Source organism: Cyphomyrmex costatus, unplaced genomic scaffold, assembly GCF_001594065.2.
Source record: "Cyphomyrmex costatus isolate MS0001 unplaced genomic scaffold, Ccosl1.0 scaffold5, whole genome shotgun sequence".
NCBI classification, from domain to species: Eukaryota; Metazoa; Arthropoda; class Insecta; order Hymenoptera; family Formicidae; genus Cyphomyrmex; species Cyphomyrmex costatus.
This window is the reverse complement of record NW_017279267.1, coordinates 873,343-899,109: the sequence shown is the minus strand read 5'-3', so window position 1 is coordinate 899,109 and position 25,767 is coordinate 873,343. Positions and strand designations below refer to the sequence as shown.

The 25,767-nt window shown below is 34.2% G+C and overlaps 1 protein-coding gene across 4 annotated transcripts; it reads left to right on the top strand.

Annotated features, from left to right (window-relative positions):
• Positions 1–1,305: 1,305 nt before the first annotated feature.
• LOC108778469 (nuclear receptor subfamily 2 group C member 2-like) lies at positions 1,306–21,675 on the top strand. Of its 4 annotated transcripts, none has more exons than XM_018545660.1 (9): positions 1,306–1,435; positions 18,424–18,558; positions 18,921–19,025; positions 19,096–19,248; positions 19,330–19,594; positions 20,167–20,420; positions 20,493–20,689; positions 20,776–21,053; positions 21,232–21,675. In XM_018545660.1, the coding sequence occupies exons 2-9, from the start codon at positions 18,430–18,432 to the stop codon at positions 21,489–21,491; spliced, it is 1,641 nt and encodes a 546-aa protein (XP_018401162.1). In that variant the 5' UTR covers positions 1,306–1,435; positions 18,424–18,429; the 3' UTR covers positions 21,492–21,675. The 4 variants fall into 4 exon arrangements, with proteins under 4 accessions (XP_018401162.1, XP_018401164.1, XP_018401163.1 ...); XM_018545661.1 differs by lacking the exon at positions 1,306–1,435 and adding an exon at positions 1,881–1,888; XM_018545662.1 differs by lacking the exon at positions 18,424–18,558.
• Positions 21,676–25,767: the final 4,092 nt, after the last annotated feature.

Sequence of the window (25,767 nt, the reverse complement as noted above, 5' to 3'; positions counted from 1 at the left end):
TACTTTATAGGTTCATTGGTATATTACAACTTTTATGTATGTATGCATGTATGAATGTATCGTGCAACATACAATTATTATACAACAGAACCGAATATTTATTAGGTAAAGCTTCAGAAAAATATCCTAATAACATCGTGTTTTAGTTGCACTTTCTTATACTTTCCACGCTTAAAACGAAATAGGTATATATCCGAGCTTTGGAGAGAGAAAAAGAGACAAGGAACGAAGTATAAGATAAGTGCAATTAAAATGGATAACTATGATTAAATTAAGGACAGTAGTGATACTAGCAGTAGTCGTATTGCGTTTAATGGCAAAACTTAGATGATAAAAATTTATGTATCCCACATTGTACGACGTGTTTGCAATAAACTAACTTTTTTCATATTTAACTTGTTATTCCTATTCTTTATTCAGGAACAAAATTTTGGGATCATTGTTTCCGAGAATTCTTGTAAACTTTGGTAAGTTTAGTGTGGTACATGCACACATTACATTAATAATAAAAGATAGAGTAACAAAAAAATGCTAAGAGTCAATGTAAATGTAAACCTATTATCAGCATCGTCAATACAACGTATAGCAAAAATAAATACAATATTTTTATATATTGTATTTACAATGCTAAATAGTTAACAAAATTTTTAATTCAAATTATTTTTTCTCGTAAAAAAATGAATATTCTGAAAGCTAAGCATTTCTGTAACTTCGCATTTATGGATTTGACTACATTTTGTTAGTACTATGTTATCTATAAAACTTCATCGAAATGTCGGATTATGTATCAAAATTGAGCCAAATTAAAGTGAGTCAAGTCAAATTTCTTAAAGACTGAAAATTGGGTCACTCTTTTCCAAGACTGACTCAATTTTAGAATGAGATATCATACCAAAGAATTTAGAGAGTAAGATTCTTCTGTTTTTCAAATCGAACACTTCAGACATGTTTCGTCCCGCCTATGGACTTTATCCAACATGGCGCCGTGCTTGATGGTAATTCGCGCCGTAGTCCATCGCGGCGCAGTGTTCGCCAAAATAATCCACCTACATTGGATGCAATTCATGAACGGTGGCGCTGAGTGCTCAGAGAACTCTCTCATCTGATTGGTCCACATCTTAGGATTTAACGGAATATGCCAATCGAATGAAAGACCTCACTGAGCGCTCCGAGGTAAACGGTGTCGTTCTGATTGCGCACATTGCGATGACACGTTTACATGCTCGATGACACAGCGAGCGACGCGAGATGTCGGGATTGGTCGGGATATTCGTGTAGAAAGTGGTGGTGGTAGCACGACAGGGACAGGGGAGGCGGAAAGGTAAAGGTTAGAAGAGGTTATGAACTCTAACCCGTGGCCGAAGTCTGGTAGCTTGCCCGCTGGTCCCGATTGCGCGACGACACGGATCAGTCGTCGCCGCTGCTAGACGCGAAGGTGAGTTGCAGTTTCTCTCTTTTATCTATCACTATCTCTCTCGTTCTCGAGGTTCGCCCTTGAGCACACGGGAGTACGTTTTCGCATTTTCGTGTGCACGCCCCGCCGCATCGACGGCTTCCTCCCGAGGGAAGAGTTGTGTGTGTGCGCGCGCGCGCGCGCGCGCTCACAATGTTCGCAGCACGTCGACGACGGTGAGAATGCAATGGCTCGTGTGACGATCATCGTTTCCCCTTCGTTTCTCTTCGTTTGCGACGGTGGGTCGAATCCAGTGTGACGACTCCCAGGTCAGATTAGGAAACTCCGGGTACGGAAGGAACTGCGTTTTGTATATTGTGTGCCCCTTCTGCGCGCTCATTGGTGTCACCGTAGGCTGCATTCCTCTTCCTCGCCACGCGCCGAGTTGTTCCGGACGTTTCAATGCACGATGTGAGATGTGCTCCGAGTCAGAGGGTACGAAATAAAGCGAATCTTGTCTTCTCTCCAAAGTGGACCTCGCAAGTGCCTGAGGCGTTTCTCTTTATGACGTAACGCTGTTGTGTACGGAATGTTCCGTTTTCGTCATCACAGAAAACTGTGAAGGCTATGTCACACAAAACAAATTTACATGATTTGGTCAATCACACTAGAGTCTGTAAGGTAATAATGTAAACTGTAGTAAATCCAAAATTTTTTTATTTGCTTAAGTTTTTTTTATATGCCATAATCTTTATTCTAATAAAGTTTCTACAATAAGCTATTACCCAAGTTTTAAATCTTAAGTCATAAAAATTAATCTATCACTGTCGAATGTGAGAAGAATAATCTACTGATTGGTTAATTTTTTGCAGCTTAATAGTCAAGCCTTATATTTAAAGCTTTCTTAAATAATCTTTAGTTATTCGGTTTCTAATAAAATAATTCATAGAGCATCTGAACATAAAGGAAACCTTAAGGCTTGACGATGATTATGGGTATAAGATTAAAATTTAAGATTAATATAATTTATTGTAGAAAACCAGTGGCATATAGAAAAATCTAAACAGAAAACATAAGCAGTAAGTAACAACATCTTGGATTTGCTATTGCTTTTGTTATATGTTTATGTCTCATCTGAGTCTTTTACTGTTCAGAAATTTTATTAGCACAGCTATTATTATTAATAGCTTCTTGTAGAAAAGTCTCACTTTATAGAGTGAATTGAGCCAGTCTTGAAAATGAAAAAGAGTGACTTTTAATTTATTTTTTTGAAGCCTTAATATAGGTATTTGAAATATTATTGAAAGTGTTTCAATTTTCAATCTTTAAGGGGTCTGTTTCCACTAATGTAAATTAATTTTAATTTCGGTTCAATTTATTCTTCATATTTTTTTTATTTTTAGAACTAGAAGAAGATGAACAGTATGAGTTAAATAAAATCGAGATTAAAATTAATTTACATTGAAAACGGACATAATTTCTTCAAGTGAAATTCACTCTAAAAGTTTTAGATAGTAGCTTAATTCCACTTTCCGATTTTAATAGTCCTAGACTTCGCAACAAAGAACATTTCAGCCACTAATAACACAAAACAATGATAAAATTGCGAAGTCAGTGAATATAATATTTAGTCACGACGTCAATCTATGAGATAAGCTCACAGAGTTTTATCAAAAATTCGTAACAGACAAAGGTCCAGTTTTTCATTATCTGATTAACTTGTGGTTAAGCTTAATTCGATATTTCAACACCCAATATATGGGCTTCATTCATGATATCATCACAAATGAAGTCCATTGGATAAAGCATCAGGTTAAACCTTATCACGAGTTAACCAGATAATGAAAAAACTAATATATGGGCTTCATTCATGATATCATCACAAATGAAGTCCATTGGATAAAGCATCAGGTTAAGCCTTATCACGAGCCAGATAATGAAAAAATGAGCCAAAAATGATGTAACAACTGAATTGAAACAGGGATGCCTCCACCGACTCATTTCTATCAATGTAGATTAACTTTAAGATGAAGATTTAACTCGATTTAATTATTTTTACCTCTTTCTAGTCTTAAAAATTATATCCGTTCGTCTGTTTCTATCTTATAGATTAATTTAAACGTTAATTTTGGTACAACTTATTTTTCATCTTTTTTTAATTCTTAGAACTAGAATAGAAGAGTTAATTGAGAATCGAGATTAAAATTAAATATATTGATAGAAACGAGCACACGAGTCGTCAACAGAAACTCCACTTAATTTTAATACATTTCCTAACGAACTCTTGGACGTTTCTCTGGCAATCTTTCTCGGGAGGTCATTTCAAAGGATTCTCTCGGGTTTGGGAGAGTATCATCCATTTTCTTACGCGATCATTGACATTTCAATTCAATCGTTCATGCATATTCAAGAGTCAGCGGGATACACCTCGCGGAATGTACGCGTGTTCGCGTTCGAAAATACATTCAAGAGTTCAAGAGTTGGGCAATAATTTCGTGTTGCCGAGTGTAGCGCGACGTGATCGCCAGAACAAAGCTACGCGTCGCTTTCAGTCGTGCACGTGTCACCGCGTGCGCGATTTTATTTTCGGACGTGATCCGCGAATATATGTCCGCACACAAGCTCTTCGGAAAGAATAAATCGCGACCTGACGCGACGCGCCGCCGTCGGGCGGGGCGAGGACAGATCGCCGTGCCGATTTGCAGCAGGCAAGCGGATGGAATAGAGAGGCGGTGACCTTCGGACCCACGAGCGACCTTTACCTGCCTGCACGGACCGTACCGTTGTACAGACGTAATTGCTCACAGAGACGGGACTGTTCTCCCCGTCGTATGTGTGTCGGTGATTCCGAGAATCACCGTCAGAGAATCACCAAAGAAAGTCCGCCGGGTTCCTTGAGATGATCGTTCACGAAAGCACCAAGTCGAACCCTCTCTTGACCTGGTAAAAATCTGCACGTTTAAAAATGGTCTTTGAATAACGAAGGACATGCATGATCTGTCTTAGAGAAAAATGATTGAATAATTTTCACTTTACAAGACCAGCAGCAAAAATATTCTGGCTATTTTGGCTGAACTTATAAGAAACTTGCCTGAAAGTAAAAAATATCGAAGGTGTGAGGAAAAAGTACGTTATAACTATAGTATTATAAATTTATTCAAGTGATTATTATCTTACAGTAACAATTAGTGTTAAATATTTTAAAGTGAATTTATACCGAGACACTACCGTGTCTCCAGATACGTATATGTGTCTAATTCTGGAAACAATCATGAACAGAATTAGAGTAACATCACATATTAAATTGACTAGTAATTTATTAATTTTTGATGCTGATAAGCATATTAAAATAATGTTAATAATTTAATGATAATCTAAGTGTTTTAAGAATATAATTTAATTTGAATATAATTTAATTTGTAAATAATTTTATTTGTTGCGAAAATATTACAAATGTTACTTTAAAGTAAATCATACTATTTTTGAGATTATATAAGAAGCATGAATATCTTTTAAGACTTTATACATAATACTTGTATTTTTAATCATGCAGTAGAATACATTTTGTTAGTATCAAAGTAAAAATACTCATTCATAAAATAAATTTTATTTAGATGTATGATATAATTTATAATTTATAGATTTACTTTACGAAATTTAGAAAGTACCTTACTATACGATGATCGCTTATTTACAGAAGTGAATGTCTGTTCCTATATGAGCCAATTCCATAATATTTACTAAAATTTTAGCGTATATTTACATTTTTCTTTATATGCAGGCTTATTTTTATCTATGTAGATTAATTTTAATCTCGATTTAATTCATTTTTTATCTTCATTGTCTATTCTTAGAAAAGATTAGCAAATACTACTAAGAAATGATAAAAAATAAATTAATTCGAGATTAAATTGATATCTTTTTTTATAGAAATAAACAGAGTAAATTCAACCAACTTCAATTAATCGGTCGATGGAGCCAATTTTATTAATTTGGATGATCTTCATTTCGGTTTAATTTATTCCTAATTTTTTTCTAATTCTTAGAACTACAAAAACTAGTTATAAATTAATTAGTTATACTAAAAAAGGATCGAAGTTTATTTACATTGATAGAAATGGATATCGAGACAATTTTGGCTAAATTCTAATTAATTTAATCCGATTTAGCACAATAAGACCATTCTCCAATATAGGTCAATCCGTAGTTAAAATACAGTGATATTACTCTTAGGTTATTTTTCTAATTATATGTATAGTATATGATTTGGAATAATTTTGTATTGCACAATTTTATTTTTTACAGTTTAGTTTTATTCATGGAAACTATAATTATCATATTATGTTTATTTATGCTAGGTCTAGATGTTACAATTTTTTATATTATAGTTTAAAAAAATGCTTTTAAAAATAGTAAAAAACTTTAGTGGCTCTAAAGTCTCACATTCTTTAATGTTACAAAAAGTACGTGGTCCCGTTATGAGTTTTAATAACTCGTTATTTTTTTCCTTCTTATACTCGTTTTTATAGTTTATAATTCTAGCTTAGTTCAATTAACTTTACATCCTTTTTTAAAAATTAGGAAGAGGTGAAAAAAGTTGAACCGATAATAAATTTATTATAACTTACGTTGACAGAAACGGGCAATTGAACTAGAAAAAGATAAAAGTTAATAGTAAGTTGAACTGAGATCATTAATCTGACACAACATTGATAGAAGTATAGATATCGGAACGACTTAACTGCAATTAACTTAATCGGCAGTTGACATCCATTTCTATCAATAATATAGATCAACTTTAATCTTGGTTCAATTTTGTGTTCTTTATCTCTTTCTGATTCTTAGAATTAGGAAAAGATAAAAAGTAAGTTAATTCGATCTTAAAATTTTAATGTGCATTGATAGAGAAAATAATTTGACTGTGAACGAAATCGCTAGTAAAATTTTCAATATTTATTGTCCCGAATTTCTTAATTTTCTTTTCGGTATATCAAATGGTATGAAATTAGTTTTAAAGAAGTGAATGAACTAATTTAAGTATTACTTGATAAGCTAATTGTCGGTTAATTAAGTGAGGTTTAATGGAAGGTGATTAAGTTAATTTGAATTTTATGGAAGTTATCTTACAATTAAAGATAAAAGTGTGATGGGTGATAAAAATGAAAATTTGAAAAATAAATTTCTCTAAAGTAAGTTACACATGAATGCGACATATGAAGGCGATAATCATTTTTCCGGAAAATGTCAGAAAGATTAACGTTATTTCAAAAGTAACATAATTAAAAAGAATATGATTTTTGAGTTATCACCATGAATGAGTTAAGTAAAGATCATTCTATCAAAAGTAAATTAACTTACCTCTCCCATAGTAATCCGTCCACCAAATAACTCTTGTATCATTCTTTTAAAGTTTTCAAAGAAATCATAATACTTCCTTCTATAAAATTTTCTATAAAAGAATGACGCATTTTAAATTCATTTTTATAAATAAAAAAGGATTTTCTACAGAAAACAATAAGACAGTTTTGATGGTCAGAGTTTGAGAAAGAAATTATTTGTTTTATTTTAAATTTAATTATTTTAGCCAAAATTAAATATAAATTGTTGGTGACTGTTTTTATGTTACTTTCGATGAATTATTCTGGATTTGTTACAATTTTATAAAAATATTAGAATCGTCATAATTCTGAAATTAAGGATGTTTTTGCATAGTTGAAAAATAAAAATGATAAAAACATTTCATTGTTTTTAAGAGTAGATTTGTTTTGTCGATATTATTTATTTTTAGCGAGTGATTTCTGTTAAGTTGACAAATAGTTTCTTCCTTTTTCTGAAAAACTGAAATCTGTTGTGTCATTTGAAGTAGAGAACGATATATCCACGATACTCTGAATTTATTTAATTCTTTGAGTCATGGTGGATTACAACCGAGACAGAATCGATTGATGCTTGATGACCGAAACGAACGACCGTGGAAACACGCAGACCTGTCGCGATTAACACGCATTCATCGGATATCTATGATATATCCGCTGATAACAGTGTAAACAAACAGCGGAAATACCATTTTTCGCGATACATCGCCTTTCGCCAGTCGATCGTCGCGCGTGTGCACGGAACAATGAGAGGGATACGCAAAAACGAAATCTACATCTGATTGTCAGATCATCGTCGCATACATAGGGAAATTGCTTACGTGTGCAAGGAAAAAAATGCAACGCACAAAAGCGCACGAGTGCATGTGTCCGTGGTAGTCCGGGAGGTAACGGAGGTACGCGATATAAGGATGCTTCTTGGATGAAAATGGCACTTGTACGTAAAGGTTAATCTACAATGCGGTCTTTGCTTCCTGTTTCTTGCCTCTTATCTTTTGCTTTTTTTCCTCTATGTAATTGTTTTGTCAACATTCGCTGCGTTCAACAGAGGAAGCAGCTTTGCAACTGTTGTAAAATTCTTCAATATGATTGGTTTACATTCACTTTATTTTTAGATCCATTAGGAATCAAGAATAAGAACCAATCGTATTGAAGAATTTTACAACAGTTACAAAGCTGCTTTCTCTGCAGCCATTGTTTCTTGTCTCTTCTGAAGTTCGTCAATTTTTATCTCGAACGACAGAAAAGAAAGAAACAGAATAAAGTCTGAGAGACAATTGAAAAGTACAGGCAATAAGAACAGAGAATAATAGATTTCACAAGTCTATCAGATATCGTGTATTCTGATATACATGGTTTTTAAAATCTGAGACACACAATTGAAAAGCACGAACAATAGAAATAGAGAATGATATAGCTATTTCAAATTATCAGAAATTGGATATTCTAGTATACACAATTTTTAATTAATTGAAATTCCCCGTTTCTATTGCCTGTGTTTCTTAATTGTGCCTCAAGCCTGAGACACAATTGAAAAATACAGACAATGGTAACAGGGACTAAATCTAGATTTCCATCTCTCAAATATGTATTTCATGTAGACATACGATATCTAAAAGACTGAAATTTGTTATTTTTTGTTCCTATTAAGTACCTCTGTTTTTCAATTGTGTCTCTCAGGTTTTATGGATTGAAATCTGTTTCCTTTGTTTCCGTTGTCCGTGCTATTCAATTGTGTCTCAGACTTTAGAAGAAAAAAGGAAAAAACATTTAACAAAGAGCACATTATAGATTATTAGCTTTAACTGGGATCAATTCGGTAAGAGCTAACCGATAATCGAATTAAATAAAATACAGAAAACGATGTTAATTGGCATTCAGAAGAAAAAAAAAGCAATTTTGTACATCAATTCTGTAAGATTTTTTTAATTATTATACTCTCTAACTTTTTTTAGATTGGAATCTCTCTAAGGAGTGAAAACTGATCCAGTCTTAAAAAAGAGTGGCTCCATTTTCAATCTTTAAGAGTGGGATTTCTCAAACTTTAAAGTGAGATTTATTCTAAAAAGTTTTAAAGAGTAGTATGCAGTTTAGATCCAGTGAGGAACTAAGAAACCAGGAGCAATCATATTAAAAAAATTGCAACAGTTTCAAGTTGCTTTTCTACTGAACAGAGTCATTAGATTTTAGATAATATCCGTTAGAGTGCGATCGGTTATTTATATCCGAAACTTTCAAAAAATTTTTATATTTCTATACGACGACGGCTTCTCTGATGCAACCGATACATAAGGATGCATCTCTGGCTACAAAATTCTAAGTGAAAGGACATAAAATGACTGTAACGCTGACACATTCCGCTCAGGTCATGCGGCGGAATATTACCAGGATTTTACGTTTAGTCGGGAACGTGTCGTTCGGTGCAAGCGTCGAGATACCTACAGCGACGTAAAAAAACAAAAAAAAAGAAAACGTCGCAAAAAGTCACGACGCGATGCGCGATACCGAGTCCCCGGCCCCGCGTGCCGACCTATTCGCAGAGCCGTCGCGGCGACCTCGACGACGTTGGCCGATAAGTCATCGCGCGGACGCGCGTTACATGACATAACCCACGACGTTCACCGGAGCGAATGAGGGGAAGAGAGGATGAGGGGGAGGGAGAGAGAAGGAGAAGCCGGAGTGTGGTATCACCGTTCTCTCATTCTCGCGCGTATAGAAAAGCTGCGGCCCCGAAAATTCGCGGTGCCGACCTCACGGCCGCGGTCGCTGCATTCGTTCCTGCACAGAAACACAATTTTTTTGTTCCTTCTCTCTCCAATCTTGGATTTTATTCTCTTATTTTTTTCCCCTCCACTGTAACCTTTTGCTCTTTCGTGAAGGAAGGAAAGAATTTTCGTTATGTCTTGTGTTGTCTTGAGTCGACCTATAATAATTTAGACAGAAACAGAATTCCATTTGTAATTTTGTGTATCAAATTATAAATACAATTGTAAGAAACATTTTTTCTTACAAGAAATACGATATCGAATTCGTAGGTTAAGTTGTAATTTGTTATTTATATATGGATAAGTTTTGTTTGTGTGCCTATCCGATTGGATACTACTTTATTCTTAGCGCTTATAGATTTTCAATTTCATTACACCAGATACAATTGACCTAGCATGGGTATTTATATACCCTATGTATATTTGATGCGTCTTTCATATTTATAAAATAGAGCATTAAACCCACGATCTACAATTCGCGATCAAATTATAGATAAACTTATATTTACAATTTTATATGTTATATATCCTTAATGTGTATCTTACTATTTATTTTATATATGTGTAATTTTTACTTCTTCAAATGGTTTCTGTATTACACGACATGCAAAATTATAAATAGAATTCTGTTTTGAATTCGATCGAATTTTAGATCATCTAGAGTGAGCTTTATAAATTTATAATTCTGATTATTTATGTTCATATTACACATATTTCATATTTTCCATATTACACGATGCATAAAATCATAAATAGAATTGTGTCTCGAATTCTATCACGATTTATACGAGTCAAAGCGTTAGATCTTGCAAATGATGGAAGAAATATTAGAAATAGGAATAAATATTAATCCTACACTAAAAATATTTCTAGTTGAAAATGAACGAAGCAGAATTTTTTTTAGTTAAATTTATTAGAATTCTATAGTTGAGATAATCGAAATTCTGATCGATACAATATTTTTAAGAAAATTTATTAGAATTTTTATTTTGACACCGAAGTAATTATAATATATTAATCAGAATTATAATTATGTCAACTTTCAGAATTTTAGTAGATTTAATCAGACCCATTCTGATTTGTTCATTTTCCACCAGAATTGCTAAATATTTAATCCGACATTTTTCTAGTATATATCCATGTATACACGATTAGGTCTTTCGTGTCCTAGACTTTTTTTTTCAAATGTCAGGAGTACCATTAGACCTATTTTGTAACTTTTAACGTAAATTTTGTTATCGTTATAACGTCGCTGCGCAATTCTTTATCATAGTAAAAAAAACCTGCACTGCGGCGTTGTAACGATAACTTGCATTGAGTTAAAGAATAAGCTTGTTGGCTAAATATAATGCTCTCTTTTTTTTCTTATTACAATTTTACAAAACTGTTAAAGTATATGTAAAAATCATTTAATAATTTTTGTATATTTGTAAGGTCCGGTTTTTTGTTTTTTGATTAACTTTTAATTTAGAATTAAAATTAATATAGATTTTAATTTAGACTTATATAGGCTTTTTACAAACAGTCATTATCTAAGCTTTAAGTCTGAAGTCGTTAGAAATTGACCAATCGTAATTGAATGTGAAAAGAATAATCGACTATGATTAGTCAATTTCTTATGGTTTAAGGTTTAAATATAATAGCTTGTTGTAGAAAACTTGTTAAGCTTGAAACATAAATGAAAATCGTAAACAATAAGAATAGGGAATAACACATTTATTAATAACCTATTAGAAACCGTATATACCAAAATATACAGTTTCTAGTAGGTTAATGAAATCTGTTTCTCTATTATCTGTACTTCTCAATTGTGTATTAGAAAACCTCAACTTAATCCGTATAATAATATAAAAGCTACTTTTAATGATTAGTCATAGTTTTTTTAATTATGAGTAATCATTGATGATTTCGTAGTGATATTTTTAGAAGTTACTTTAAAACCATTAGTTTAGTGACTAATCACAGTTAGAAAAATACAATTTTTATATTAGGATAAATTCAATTTATATATAAATTAATCAGAAAATGAAAAACCGGACCTAAAAATGTAAAAATTAAATCGAGATCGTGTGTTATCTACGACCGATTTATCATGTAGAAGACCAGAAAATTATTGTAAATATAATATGGATTAAATATTATTATATTAGAAAAATAAAAACATTAGGAGTATAAAGATTAAACGTAACGCACAATGGATATAGATAAAATATAAGTATGTCATCTTATACAATTTTACCTTATTTTAAATTAAACATAATGGATAATGTGGATACAAAAATAAGATATCGTTTCTATTTTAATCTGTATATTTTTTTCTGAATTTTATATATATAATATCTATTCTTCATTTATTTTTCATATTTAATACATATTCCTGTTTCTAATATTTCTTTTATTGTGTGCAGGGCTTTATATTTTCTATTAAATTTTCCCCTCAATCACTCCTGTCATATTCTGGATGTTTTCCGTTCTCTTTTCCTCTCCGTCCACGCAGTCCGCCTACAGGTTTCATTATTTTTTATCATGACCTCAGGTTTTGTAACATAACTTTTTAGATTGTTCATTGACCATTTGTCCTTTTAACCTTTCTCAATTACCGCACTGAGGTCACGTTTGACGTCAGCAGACGATATATTCGCACTTTAGGGAGATACACAACCTATCCGAAACGAGAACGGAATATCATCCCCTTTGCCGGTTCTTTTTCCGAGTTTATTTATAATCCCGGCGGGTGTAATTAGTGAGTCGCAATGCAAAATCACATTTCCTCCCATTAAGAGAGTGGAATCTATCTTCTTTTTTTTTTTCTGCCCTCTTTCGTTTTCGAGAGTGGCAGGGTCATGTGGTTGCATATCGCGGGCGTGTTGGCCGCGTGACGTAATGCAGCACATTACCCGGCAGCCTCGGCCGCGCGCTCGTTTGCTCGGGCGTATAGAGAGGAAAGCAGGCAAGCGGGACGCGCGAGAATGCACCTGGCCGGCGCGGCGTGTCCCGGCCCGGTACACAAGAGAGTGACCTGCCAACCTGCGCGCTCGCTCGTTCGTTCGTTCTCTTGCTCTCTCTCTCTCACTTGAACCGACCGACGAAGCGGCCGGCTTGCGTTCACCTGCGCACAAGGTTGCTGCGGGAGAAACATAGCGGCGGCGGCGGCGCGCGGTTCTTCTGGGTTCTTCGCGTGAACCGACCACGAGCGAGAACCGAGAACGCGACGACGCTCCGGCGCGCGTGGAAGCGTCGCGATCGGCGCGCGTTGCGACGAGCGACCGAGTGAGTGAGTGCGTGAGTGCGTGCGTGCGTGCGTGCGTGCGTGCGTGCGTTCGCTGTCCGGTCAGCTACGTTATTCTCCACGTAGTTCAGCATTATCGCCGATGTATGCGGTGATCACGCAGGTCGTGGAACTAACCGATCGAGCGAGCGAAGAACGAACGAGTGAGCGAGCGAGCAGGCGAGCGACCTGACACACAACAGGTAGCGTACCGTGCATTCCGTCCTCGAACTTTGCGCGCAAGCGCGCACTCTCGGAGTTCGGCTCACTTGGACTCTTCGACGGAATCGAAAGTGACTCTCGACGCGTGCGGCCACTTCGGAGCTTTTGACTTCTTCACGCGGAAGCGGGAGAACGAGCGTTACCCGCAGTTTGACCTCGCACCGTGCCACACGCTACACTATGTATCGTGCTGTACCATGGCATCGTTGCTCCGTCGAACGCGTAATCAGGATATCGAAAGAAACGTCTGTGCGTTGTTTGCATGAGTTTGCACGTTATAGACAAGCAATAATTTATAGAAATGGACCGTGCTGGCGTGACTTCGGGTTCGTCGGAATGACGTTTCCACGTCCAGCACGCCGGACGGTAACAGTCTTCCGATTCTCGAGCCCGCGGCATCTCGTCGTGGCGTGAACTTCGGATTCGGAAATACTCCGCTCTTCTTTTTCTTGAACTCCCTCAATAGAGGGTTGATGCGGCTCCAAAGTCTCTTATAGTAGTCGGAAGCTTATCACATTTTTTATGTAGATTAATCTTGATTCAATTTCTTCTATATCTTTTCCCAGTTCTACACTGAGAAAAAAAGTTACTGTTTCAAAATATATTGGCTGCATTTAGCAAAGAAAACTATTAACCTTAGTGATTCTTTAACGATTAGTTCCTACGTTTAGATTCAGCGAAGAACTAAAGGCAAGAATCAATAATATTGAAGAATCACTAAACGCTATAACTGATCAGCACTGAATGTCACAGAAAAACAGTTTTCCATGCTGAACGCAGACATTAATTGAGTCAACTAAATGTAGCGGTTACGGGCTGTCAATGTGAAGCAAATATTTGTTAATTCAAACAAGTAATATGTTTTAAATTGCAAGATTTTGTTTACCTGCAAAATCTAAACGGATAAATACTTGAATCAAATAATCACTACAAATCAAACGCATTTAGTAAAATTAACAACTTTTTTCTCAGTGTAATAATTAGGAAAAGATGAAGCATAGAGTGAACCGATATTAAAGGCAATCTTATACTGGTGAAATCGGGCCTAAGAGTGATATTTTACTTTTCAAAGTGAAATTCACTTTAAGTTTTAGAAACTAGTCCGCGAGGCGCGAATTCTGTAAGGGCGGGATGAAAAAAGGATTTAAGGTGTTTTTACAGTAAAGTGTCGGTCTCAATACCCAAAATATATCTGCATATAATTTGAGTAAAATATTAAAACTACGTGTATACTTTAATGAAATTGTATCAAATAAACGACATTTAGTATACAAAATGAAATAAAAAAAAGTTGATTTCTTGTACAATTTGTTCTTGGTGAAAATTCACTAGTGATTCATTCATTTCAACATCAAATATCTCTCGAAAATGGTCGATAACCTATTATTTTTTGTGACCATTACAATCGTTTTTTTTAACTATTTTAATCTCGTTTCTTAAAGAAATCCATTATGGTAATGTTTGTGTGCAGTTAGTCAAAGAAGCATTCCCCGACTCTTATCTGTCACTAGATTGTACGTTAAAAGTTACATTTTCAGCATTTTTTGTTTCATTTCATCAATAATCTACCTTAGAATGTTACATACGTTTGATACTTCAACTTTATTATGTATTAAAAAATTAGATATTTCTACACGCAGAAAAATATTGCTAAGAAAAAATGTTTACTCAATTTACTTTCTTTCTTTTAAGTAACAGTTATATCTTTAATAAAGAATATTTTTTGATAATGATATGCTTATTACAAAATTTATTTAAAAAACACATTATTATATGTACTTAAACTTAAGAATTTGTTTTCTTTTCATAAATTTTATAAAATCGATCGGAGAAACTCTCTCTTCATAATAAATCACAAATTTGTTTTAATTTAATAAACTTGATTGAAGTACTCGTATTAAACTTACTTTAGGATTCAAAATATATTTTGAATAAATTTTTAATACTTGTGATGAACTTATGATAGACTTGCGGAAGTATAAACTTTTGAAACAAGTATAAGTATTATTTGTGTATATGGTAACTCGATTTACTGTAGAATCACCTTAAAGAACGCGTTATTGTCGATCGATCGGGGACGGTCGCGCACCTTTAATTCGCGCGCTGACCTTTCCATCGAGGGCATGACCGTTGCCCGCGTTTTCACACAAGTCTGTTTTTCTTCTCCGTTGTCTTTCGCATTGAGCCGCGTATAATCAGCCGGAACTTATCAGTGCTTGCGACGTGCTCGCCCTTATCAGTGTTGCACGACCGAATCGATTCGAAGAGCGAAAAGTGATCATCGTGGGATATTCACGGTTGACGGTCAAATATCGGTAACCATTGCTCGACACTCGTGCGAAAATACAATCACTGTCAATGTCAATAACGGTGGTGCCATTTTTCAAGGTGAAATAAGTTTTCCGTAGAGAGAGAATCACGGGTATCTCGTGTAGTTCAAATGTAAAAATAATTTTGTTGAGTTATTAAAATAATTATGTACACTGAAAAAAATTTCTGGTTGAAAAGGACGAACCAAAAAATTTTGATCATTATCAATATGATCAAAATTCTTATTATCTTAATTAGAACCATAACAGATTCAGAAAATTATGATTCGTCTATTTTTAACTAGAATTCTAATTAATGTAATTAAATTCTTTCCAGTGTAGGAAATTCAAGTAATACTGCAAAAGAAGTTTTGATATTTTAGCAACTTGCTCGAAGGTTTTACATAATTACTTTGTTTTACTGATAACTTGATAAGTATTGAAGGGGAGTCAAATCGAGGTCAAAACTTATTGTATGTATAATACTTCGTATATAATTATATGCGAATATACACAATAATTCACGCGTCGTTAATTGCGTTGCTCTCTACGGTCTTTTTCTCTTTTAATACTTTATAACTATTTTAGTGCAACAAAATTATTTTCAGATCTGGCTAAATTTTAGGTACTTTAGAAAAACCATTTTTTCCGTATATTACAAAGTAATGACGAGGTGATCCGAGAATGTATTTTAAAATTCGTAGAATGCGATTAAATAAAAATGTATATCGGGGGCATTTTGATAGATAAATAGCGACCGATATGACACAGAATAAATATTAATACTTTATATATGAATCATATGATTTTAATCTTTTGATGACAGATTTATTTACAATTATAAATATAAGATAGATCACAAACGTGTATTCAAAGTTACTCTCTCACGATATTTATCGATTATATTAATTTATGTGACAAGTTTATAATGCGTATAACACGTAAATGCATAAGTTTACATGGAAATAACGGTTTTGCTGAGGTATTTAAAAATTAAGCCAGTTACATATCTGAAAATTATTATGTTGGACTATCAAAATAATTATGTGGAACGCACAAGTATATGATAATAATGTTGCAAAAGTTTTTACATTCTACACAACCAGTTTGAACGTTCAGTATAATGATTTCAATGGTTCAACATTTTCAGATCTTTATTTGACTGAATTTTTAGAAACTTCAGCAAAATTGTTCTTTCCATGTATAAGAATTACGTGAATTAAGTATTGAGAAAAACGATTTGCATGAGAAAGTAGCTCGCGTATATGCACATGATGCCAGGAGATCTCCGTTGCGTATCGGTCCGAAGTAAAATCGTCTATAAATCGCATAGAAATCGGAGCGGCGAAGATCGTGCGCGGACGTGTGAAAATGGACCACTCGCTTCTACATGACAGTAGCGGTCGACGGCGCGGCGGCGGTGCAGCGTAGCGCGACGTAGCCGGGCATCGGCATGCACCTCTTATACCTACCTAACCGCGTAGCAACCTACGAACCGAGGAGGAACTCGGGACCATCTCTTTCACCTCTCAAAACGGCGCCGTAGGGGGAGATCGGCAGGAGATCGAGCGGCGGGACCGGGGGGCGAGGGTGAGGAGTTTCTCCCCGGCAGGTGGGGACGGGCCGGCAAATGCTCCAGTTTACATTTTTATCCCGCGCCCCTGCGCTTAGTTCTTCGAACACTTCGGATCGCGCAATCCGTCTCTCCTCTCGCCTCGCGCGCGTCGGGATGCGACCGCGAGAGAAGAGCCGAGGGATCGGTATCGATTGTCGAGGACGGTGCGCACTTTCCCGCGAGCGACAGCGATGAGTGACAGCGTTGGTCGTGTAAATTATTATCTCACGTATCTCATTTAAAATTTATTTCAGTGGTAAATTAAAATATTTTGTAGAATTCCATTCTTGGTTCGTTTGCTCTTGCGTTGCGTTTTATTCTAAAACAGTCCCTACATTGCAAATCCAAGTGTATAAAAAGTGACTTTATTAGTTTTCTGTGTAAAAATAACATACTATACTGTATACAAAAAAAGAAATTTAAACCTCTAGTATAATGTTACTTTTTATTTGGATTTGTAGACACTTAATATTAATGTATAATTATTTTGGTAATATTGGGGTAAGGTGGTACATGGTATGGTGGTATAATAATTCTGAACAAAATAAGATTTGAATTCAATTTGCGAAGTTCGAGTTTGTGGTTTCTTTTAGTATTCTGTGCATAATGAAATCAAATTCGAATCTCGAATTTGGATTCAAATTTTATTTCGTTCAAAATTATACCATCTTTTTTTATTAAACCTGAGATACAATTGAAAAGCACAGGTAATATAGGAAATATTGTATCAAATTTTAACCTATTAAAAATCGAGTCATATATCAGTTTGTTTTTTTTATTCTCCATTAGATTGCATTAGAACTTTCTTGCTTTCGTCAAATATCAAACATATACCTATTTTATTTTAAAAATGTTTACTAGTTCAGCACAGAAAGCAGTGTATACCATAATATACGATTTCTGTAGGTTGAAATCTGTTATTCTCTGTTCCTATTAACTATGCTTTTCAATTGTCTTCATTGTCAATAGGCTTCATAGATGTCCTCTCTAAACAATTCAAAACAAATAATTTGAACACTCAATACATAAGCTGGATCAAGAAGATATTGTGTAATATCAAACATTGTGCAATAATATTGATCGTTTAAGGGTTCAACATTGCATCTCGACGAAAACAGTATTTAGAATCTGCTGAAAGGTCGCCGACTTCTTTCATGCGGCATTTAATTTTCAATCTTTAATTCGATTTGGCTGTAATGCGTTTTATAACGCTGCGGTGCACCGCGTTTCACGAGCGTTCGAATAGTGTTGGAATCGGCGATTCGAGGATCGCAATATCCGGCTGAAAATCATTAATGCTAGTTTAACACACATCGAAAAGGAGAATCCCGACGGTTCACGCTCTCGGTTCGTAATAGCGCTCTCTCGGAACGGTAATGCGCCGTGTATTATTGTGCGATCAGCGCGGAAATATCTGAGTTACGTTCTACGCTGTTCTACGCGTTCGTCTAACGGAGGCGCCGATCCGTTTTACAGAGAGAAATGGACAGGGACCATAGGGAGCAACGCGATCACGATAATCTGAGCGAGAAGGAACCGGACAGCAAAGTTGGAATGGCTTTCTGCAGCCTCTCCCACCATCGCGATCGTACGCCGGATGCCGATGCAGAGGTTCATTGCTTGTCATAACATTTCCCCTTCAATGATTACGCGGCGTGTGTATAAGAAAATAACAATCGGCATTTATCGAGAAATTAATAATTAATGTAATTATCATACAAACTGTTTATTATTTTCACGATAATTATATCATTCCACGAAAAATGCTGAAAGACATTGAGTTATTAATCATTCTGAAGATAATGAAAAATTAATGATTTTCAAATTATTTCTACGATAACCATTCATTTTTAATCAATAAACCAATAAGCCGGTTGTTGTTTCTTTTAGCATTATTAATGGAAATAGATTAAATTAATGGAAGTAATGATTTTTTTATAAAAGCCAGTTTTGAAATTCTTGTCCTGTTGCAGAGAGACATGGACATCGATCCAGCTGATCACATCGAGAACTTGCACGACGACAAGTCCGAGAAATTAGGGAGGAATTTTCATAATATAGGACATCATCCAGCCATGGTAAATATATTAATCCGGAGTTGACAACTTTTTGTAACATTGATTTAATTAAATTTCGAATTTTTTGCAGAGAGATGTAGATAGGGATCAAAATAATCATGTTGATATGCATGACGACAAGATGGACCTCAAGATAGGAAGAGACTTTCGTAATCTCGGCCATCATCCTGGAATGGTTCATTTGCATTCTGGCATGGAACATTTGACTAATGTTGATGTTGAGGTAAATATCCGTTATCGCACATTACATTGATTTCTTAAATGTTCATCTTCACTCGAATAATATTTTAACATTTTTATACAGGTGAAATTAGCGAGGGACGTTCGCGGCTCATTAGGCTTAGGACTGTCCTTAGAACTTTGTGTAGTTTGTGGAGACAGAGCTAGTGGTAGGCATTATGGAGCGATCAGCTGTGAGGGTTGCAAAGGTTTTTTTAAGCGCAGCATTCGCAAGCAGCTGGGCTACCAGTGTAGAGGAAGCAAAAGTTGCGAAGTTACCAAACATCACAGAAATCGTTGTCAGTATTGTAGACTTCAAAAGTGCTTGGCGATGGGCATGAGAAGCGACTGTAAGTGATTAATTTCCATATTCTTTTTATTGGATATCCTTTTCTAATTGTTAACAGTATTACGCCCTTTTCCTTTCACTTTTTAACTCTTTAATTAAGCTCTTATAACTAAGTTATATCGCTGTATTAATATAAAAAACGATACATTTCAAAATTAACAATTTTTCAACAAACTATTTTTTAAAGTCTGAATTAGAACAGCTGGTTTAGTTAGGATAATGAATATGCACGACTTTATTTTCTTTCCGTGTCATATTTTCAATTATATATATCCTTTATAACTAGTTATAGGTTTTAAAGAATACATATAATTACAAATGTAACATGGAATGGAAGTGAAGTTATGCATATTCACTTAATGCATATTCATCTTAATTTATATATACATTTATTTATATACATGTATAAAAGATCGGGTGAAGGTCAAGATTGAATTTAGATGCTAACTATGAATTGACTGCTCCTACATAACGCCCCACACATCATCCTATATTCTCGTGTTATTGAACTTGTTTTCTGAAATACATAGTGAGAGATAATAAATGATAATAAATGATCTTACGATGTTGCAGCTGTACAACACGAGAGGAAACCAGTGTTGGGTGATTCGGCTGCGACAAAAGTTGGCAGCCGTAACCCTAGAGTAAAACCTGAACCGCAACAGCCTGTACCCGAGGCACTCCCGACTTGGGAGCAACCCGACAGTCCTAGCATGGAAGACCAAAGCAGCGATAGTGACGCTCTCAGTGATGCTTTGACCTTAGCTCGTGAGCGTTTACTTCTTTCTCATGCGTTAGCAGACAGTATGGCTAAAATCATTGGTGATGTAAGTTATGATTATTATCTCATTGTATAATCTCTCGGATACTCGTTAATGTATCGCGATATTTATTTGCAGAATGTTAATGGTTCGAGCGAACCGGAGGAAGAATGGACCGGCCAATTAATCTCTGAGCGAAACACGTTGTTTGAATTGAGGGCGCCTAGCCCAGCACCTGTGTATTTATCTATTCACTACATATGTGAAAGTGCAGCTAGATTATTATTTTTGTCTGTACATTGGGCACGAGGAATTCCAGCATTTCAAGCTTTGCCGTAAGTGTGATGTAATAGAAATAGTACGTCTACCTTTTGATCATATTGATGATAAAGTCGTTTAAGATAAACATTTTACGTTTTAGATCTGACGTTCAAACTACTTTAGTTCGAAGTTCCTGGGGACAATTGTTCACATTGGGTTTAGCACAATGTGCATATACCTTGTCACTTCCTAGTATTTTGACGTCAATAATTAATCACTTGCAAGCTAGTATCGCACAAGAGAAAGTCACTGCTGGTAAAGTAAAATGCGTTACGGAACATATATGGAGACTACAGGATTGTGTAAATTCTCTGCATAAGTTACAAGTGGATTCCGTCGAATACGCATATCTTAAGGCTTTAACGCTTTTTAGTGCTGGTAAGTGAATGTAAATGACAAACAATGAAGTTTTTACGTTTATCATGAATATTGGAATAAGACATTTATTATTATATTGTTTGTAATAAGGCTCAATAAGTTTTTTTAAAAATTAATATAAAGAAATAGGGCAATGAGCCAATAAATTCGTTAAAATCTTTTTATTATTATTTTTTAGATAATGTCTTGGCAGGCATCTGGCATAAGAAAGTTGAAGTCTTGCAGGAAGCAGCATGGACGGAGCTGCAGCAACGTGTAGGTTCCGATAGATTACCTCGTCTTCTGCTGAGGCTAGCACCTCTTCGCTCGATTAATCCTAGAGTTCTGGAAGATCTCTTTTTCTCTGGTCTCATTGGTCGAGTAAGCGTGGCTAGCGTCGTGCCTTATATCCTTACCATGCAAGATTATAAAACTGAACCAGAAAGTCATGCAGGGTGACGAATATTGTCAGTGCAATATAAATCGTGACCTAAAAGAGTGATATAAACGTAAATGTTGGATGCCTCGTTTTATACAACGAAAGCGTTCATTTAAACGCGAATGGTTGACATAATTTTTATGTTCGTATTTCCCTTTTTCTTTTCGAATATTTGCACAAGAATATAATGACGCAATTATGAGGCGCGCATAAATTTGAATTAATTATATATGTATTATTGTAATAATAATAATAATAATAATAGTAACTGTACATATATATCTATGTCTAGATATATGTACATACTTTTATGTTTAGATCATAGATATGTATTGTATATTACAACGCAGCATCTGATTGTTGATAATATTGATTGTGTGCCCAGCAATCCTTTATTTATTATACATATAGTAAATGAACATTATACAAAACTTTCCCAAAATGTAGCAACTTGACATTATGTTGAGTTACAATTTCAAGTAAGAGCTCAAATAACATTGCTCGTTGAAATGAACAACCTGTGAAGTGATAATCAGGGAATATTGAAATCACAATATTTATATATTATATGTATATATACATAATTATAATTAAAAATACAACATTATTGTTGCATTTTTAATTATTTATGTGACAAAATGCAATATCTTGAAAATGGGCTTCTCCAATCTGTGATATAATTTCACAGGAAAGTTTTGTATCGGCACATTACTTACACAAAACGTAGAAGGCAATATGATACGTTTAGGATGTATTATTAATAATTAAAATAATCTGTAAAAATGCTTAAGAAAGTATATTTGTATATTAACGAATTTACGCTATTGTATTTCGCGCGTTTAGACGTTATAACCGAAAAACGAAAATTTTGCTAATTTCACGCCTTAACTCTTAAATGACACTGGGGATCCAAAAGACCTCAAGGCTTTTTCAATCGTATATATTTTTATGATTTTTTATGAACTAATTTTTATTTTTTTTATATTTACAGTAAAATTTCACAACTGCTATTATATCTTTTGTTTAGAAACTTTGGGGAGTATGTAGAAAAATTTTCAAAGGAAAATATTGGAAACTCTAGGAGTAGCGTACATTTTTCTATGCTGAGATCCCTGTGTGGTATCTACATTTTTTTGACGTGTGTCATTTAAGGGTTAAATATGTTTGGTTACTGATAAAAAAATATGTATCGAATGTTTATCCCCTCCCCAAAAACTTACCAAGTTTTAGAGAGGGATATCTGGAAGTCTTTCCTCATTAGTTTATTCTACATGTATAAAGAAAAGACAAAACATTTGAAATGGTAAGAGTTTGAATATAATGCGAGTTAAAGTTAGAAAAATTTTTATTGTTGCTTATTTATCGAAATGTTGGAATAATAATGCACGATTCAGATTTTCTATAACATAAAAAGAGAAGTTATGACATATTTTTGCTTCCAATATACAAATCAAAGTTTTTGTGCACAAATTACCTGTTACTTGTTCGAAGTGGACAATAAAAGCATATTTTTTGTAAGAAAAAAGCGTAGATACTTAATATAGTTTAGACATTATATATATATATATATATATATATATAATTGTACATGAGTTACTTAATTAAAAATGTAAATTTCCTATTGTTAATATATTGTAATTATATATCGTAAAATTATAGTAAGATAATTACACATAAAGTACTTCATATATATTTTAATGGTTCTGGAGACGTATAAGATAATATTAGTATTTTTAAGTTATATTATACTTAATAGCCCTTTATCAATTAACAAATTAATAGAAAGCTGTCATACTATTTCAAAAATTCTTTAAAAAAAACTTAAAAAATTTAAAAGATATTTTTGAATACTTTTTAAGAAATTTTTAAGGATATTTTTTTTTATAATTAAATACTTTTTGCAAAAATTTATCAATTTGTAAAATATTTAAACAGCATAATCGATTTTTCAGTTGAAATCTTTTAACCCGTTGAAGTCACACTTCGTAAAAATAGCGTTACGGTCATATGGGGTGCACAGCACCCCAGGCGGAAATTGAGCTGCCATTCGGCTTCTATTTGATATATCGACTTGAAATTTGAACTGGGGTTAGTTTAAGGTCCCTTTTATGTAATCCAATGCATAGTTTATATTTATTTCATTTTTTAATGCTGAAATACATCGGAGAAAAAATTTTCGCAAAATTTGACCTTTTTTCACAAAAAAATTCATAAAAAATTTAATTTTTTAGCTAATGGAAAAAATCCGACGGAATTGTACTCTCAATATACTATACTTTAATGAAAAAAATAGTGTTGCTACAAACATTTCAAAAAGTATATTTATTTTGCAGTTCAAAGGTCGCTAAAACTCGTAAAATCTAATACGTAATTTGGAACATGTAAAATTAAGTAAAAATTGACTGGGAAATTTTTTTTTTTTTTTTTATTAGAAATTTTGCCTGGGGTGTGCTACACCCCAGGTGACCTCAACGGGTTAATATGATTATAGTCTGATAGGAATTAGACAATATTAATAGTGTCGGAGTTTAAAATTATCTGAAGAAGGTACTACTTTGCAATATTGATAATAACATTATTATTGTGATCTTTAAAACAATGTTTAAATAGTCAGATACGATTTAATTTTTGATATATTTATTGACGGGGTGATATTAATATTTTTACTAAATAATATAGATTCTCTGAAACTTGATTTGTCGTAGTTTGATAGTTTTTAAACTCGTGGATTATCTTCGGAGTTTAAATGCTTTTTGCGTTTTACCATAACATTTTGCTGTTAATACCTGTGTATTACTCGAATTGACAGTTCAAAAATCGCCGCAACAGCATTTAAATTTCGGAATGCACCTTAAAAAGTGACAATACGTTGACATATAATATTTTGCGAATGTATTACAAAAGAAATTGTACATATGAGTGTAAGAATGTGCCTACATAAGAAAGATATTTATACGGCCGTTAAGTATTTTGTAATTATTGTTATATACGTGACGGAATATAACTAAAAGATCAGAGATACCTGAAAATTCGTTGCAACGCAATTGCGCTAAATGAAGAACGATATGTATATATACTTAACGAACATGTATGTATTTAAACGTGTCGCGAAATAACATATATTTACGATATGAAATAAATATTATTAAAGGATATATATATATATATATATAAATGCAATTTTCATTCCTTGATTTCAAATTATTCAAAATTCACTGTAATGTGTTTTATTCGCCAATGTCCAAAATTCATCCATGTGTTTTTATAAAAAGAAAAAGTTGAAAAAATGGGAATACTTCAGGTCATATTGGAAACATATATTCATTATTCAAACTTATTAACATTATTTTGTTTTCTAATTCTTTTTTTCTGTATGAACAATGTTATAGAAATCAATTACTAATGCATTTTTATAGTTTCATTGTTGAAGTAAAAGCGGAATCTTTAATGTTGATTTTACATCATAATTTGGTAAAATCGCCAGTGTTTTCAAGAGTCAATACCCCTATGACAGTTATGTGGCTCGGCGAAAGGATTAAACTTTCTAGAGAAAGCGCGGTTCCGTGAACGGCGCTTGCGTTACGTTCACGTGACGTCAACCAGTGTTCAGTTCGAGTCATAACGCGAAATTAGGAATGAGGAAGATATTTGTAAGATGAAATTAAAATTAGGATTACACAGATAAATGAGAATTACAGTTTCTCTATCAAAATATATTGCCAAGTTAAAACAATTATCGAAGAATTCGTTCCTTTTTCTCTTTTTAAAGGATCCATATTAGGTTTTTCAAGATCTAAAGGAATTTTCATAGTGCAGCGAATGAGTCACGGCGCAAGACCGCCGCGAGATTCGAGGTTTGTTCACGTTCCAATTTTCAATATGCTCCAACATGCCCTACCATAGCTTCTATTCGTTCCAACGGGTGTGTTAAAGTAAGGAGGAGCTTTGTGTGATAGAAGCATGTTGGAGCGTATTGGGGCATACGGCGCGAACAAAAAATCTTCGGAGATCCAATATACTTGTATTCATGCCACACAGTACTCAAAATCTTTACACGAACTATAAATTTACAGGACTGATAAAATGTTCGAACACACCCCCTCATCCCCCGTCCCGACCCTCCATTAAGATGGTGAGGCCAGGAGAGGCCGCCAGTGTGCGCTACAAGGCTGTTTTCTTCGCGGACCTCTCCGCGTCCCGTTCGCACACGAGCAAGCGTTCGAGCACGTTCGAGTATCGAGACGTCGAGTGTTGTCCCGCGCCGTCCCGCGCGCGACCCGAAGACTCGACCCGAGC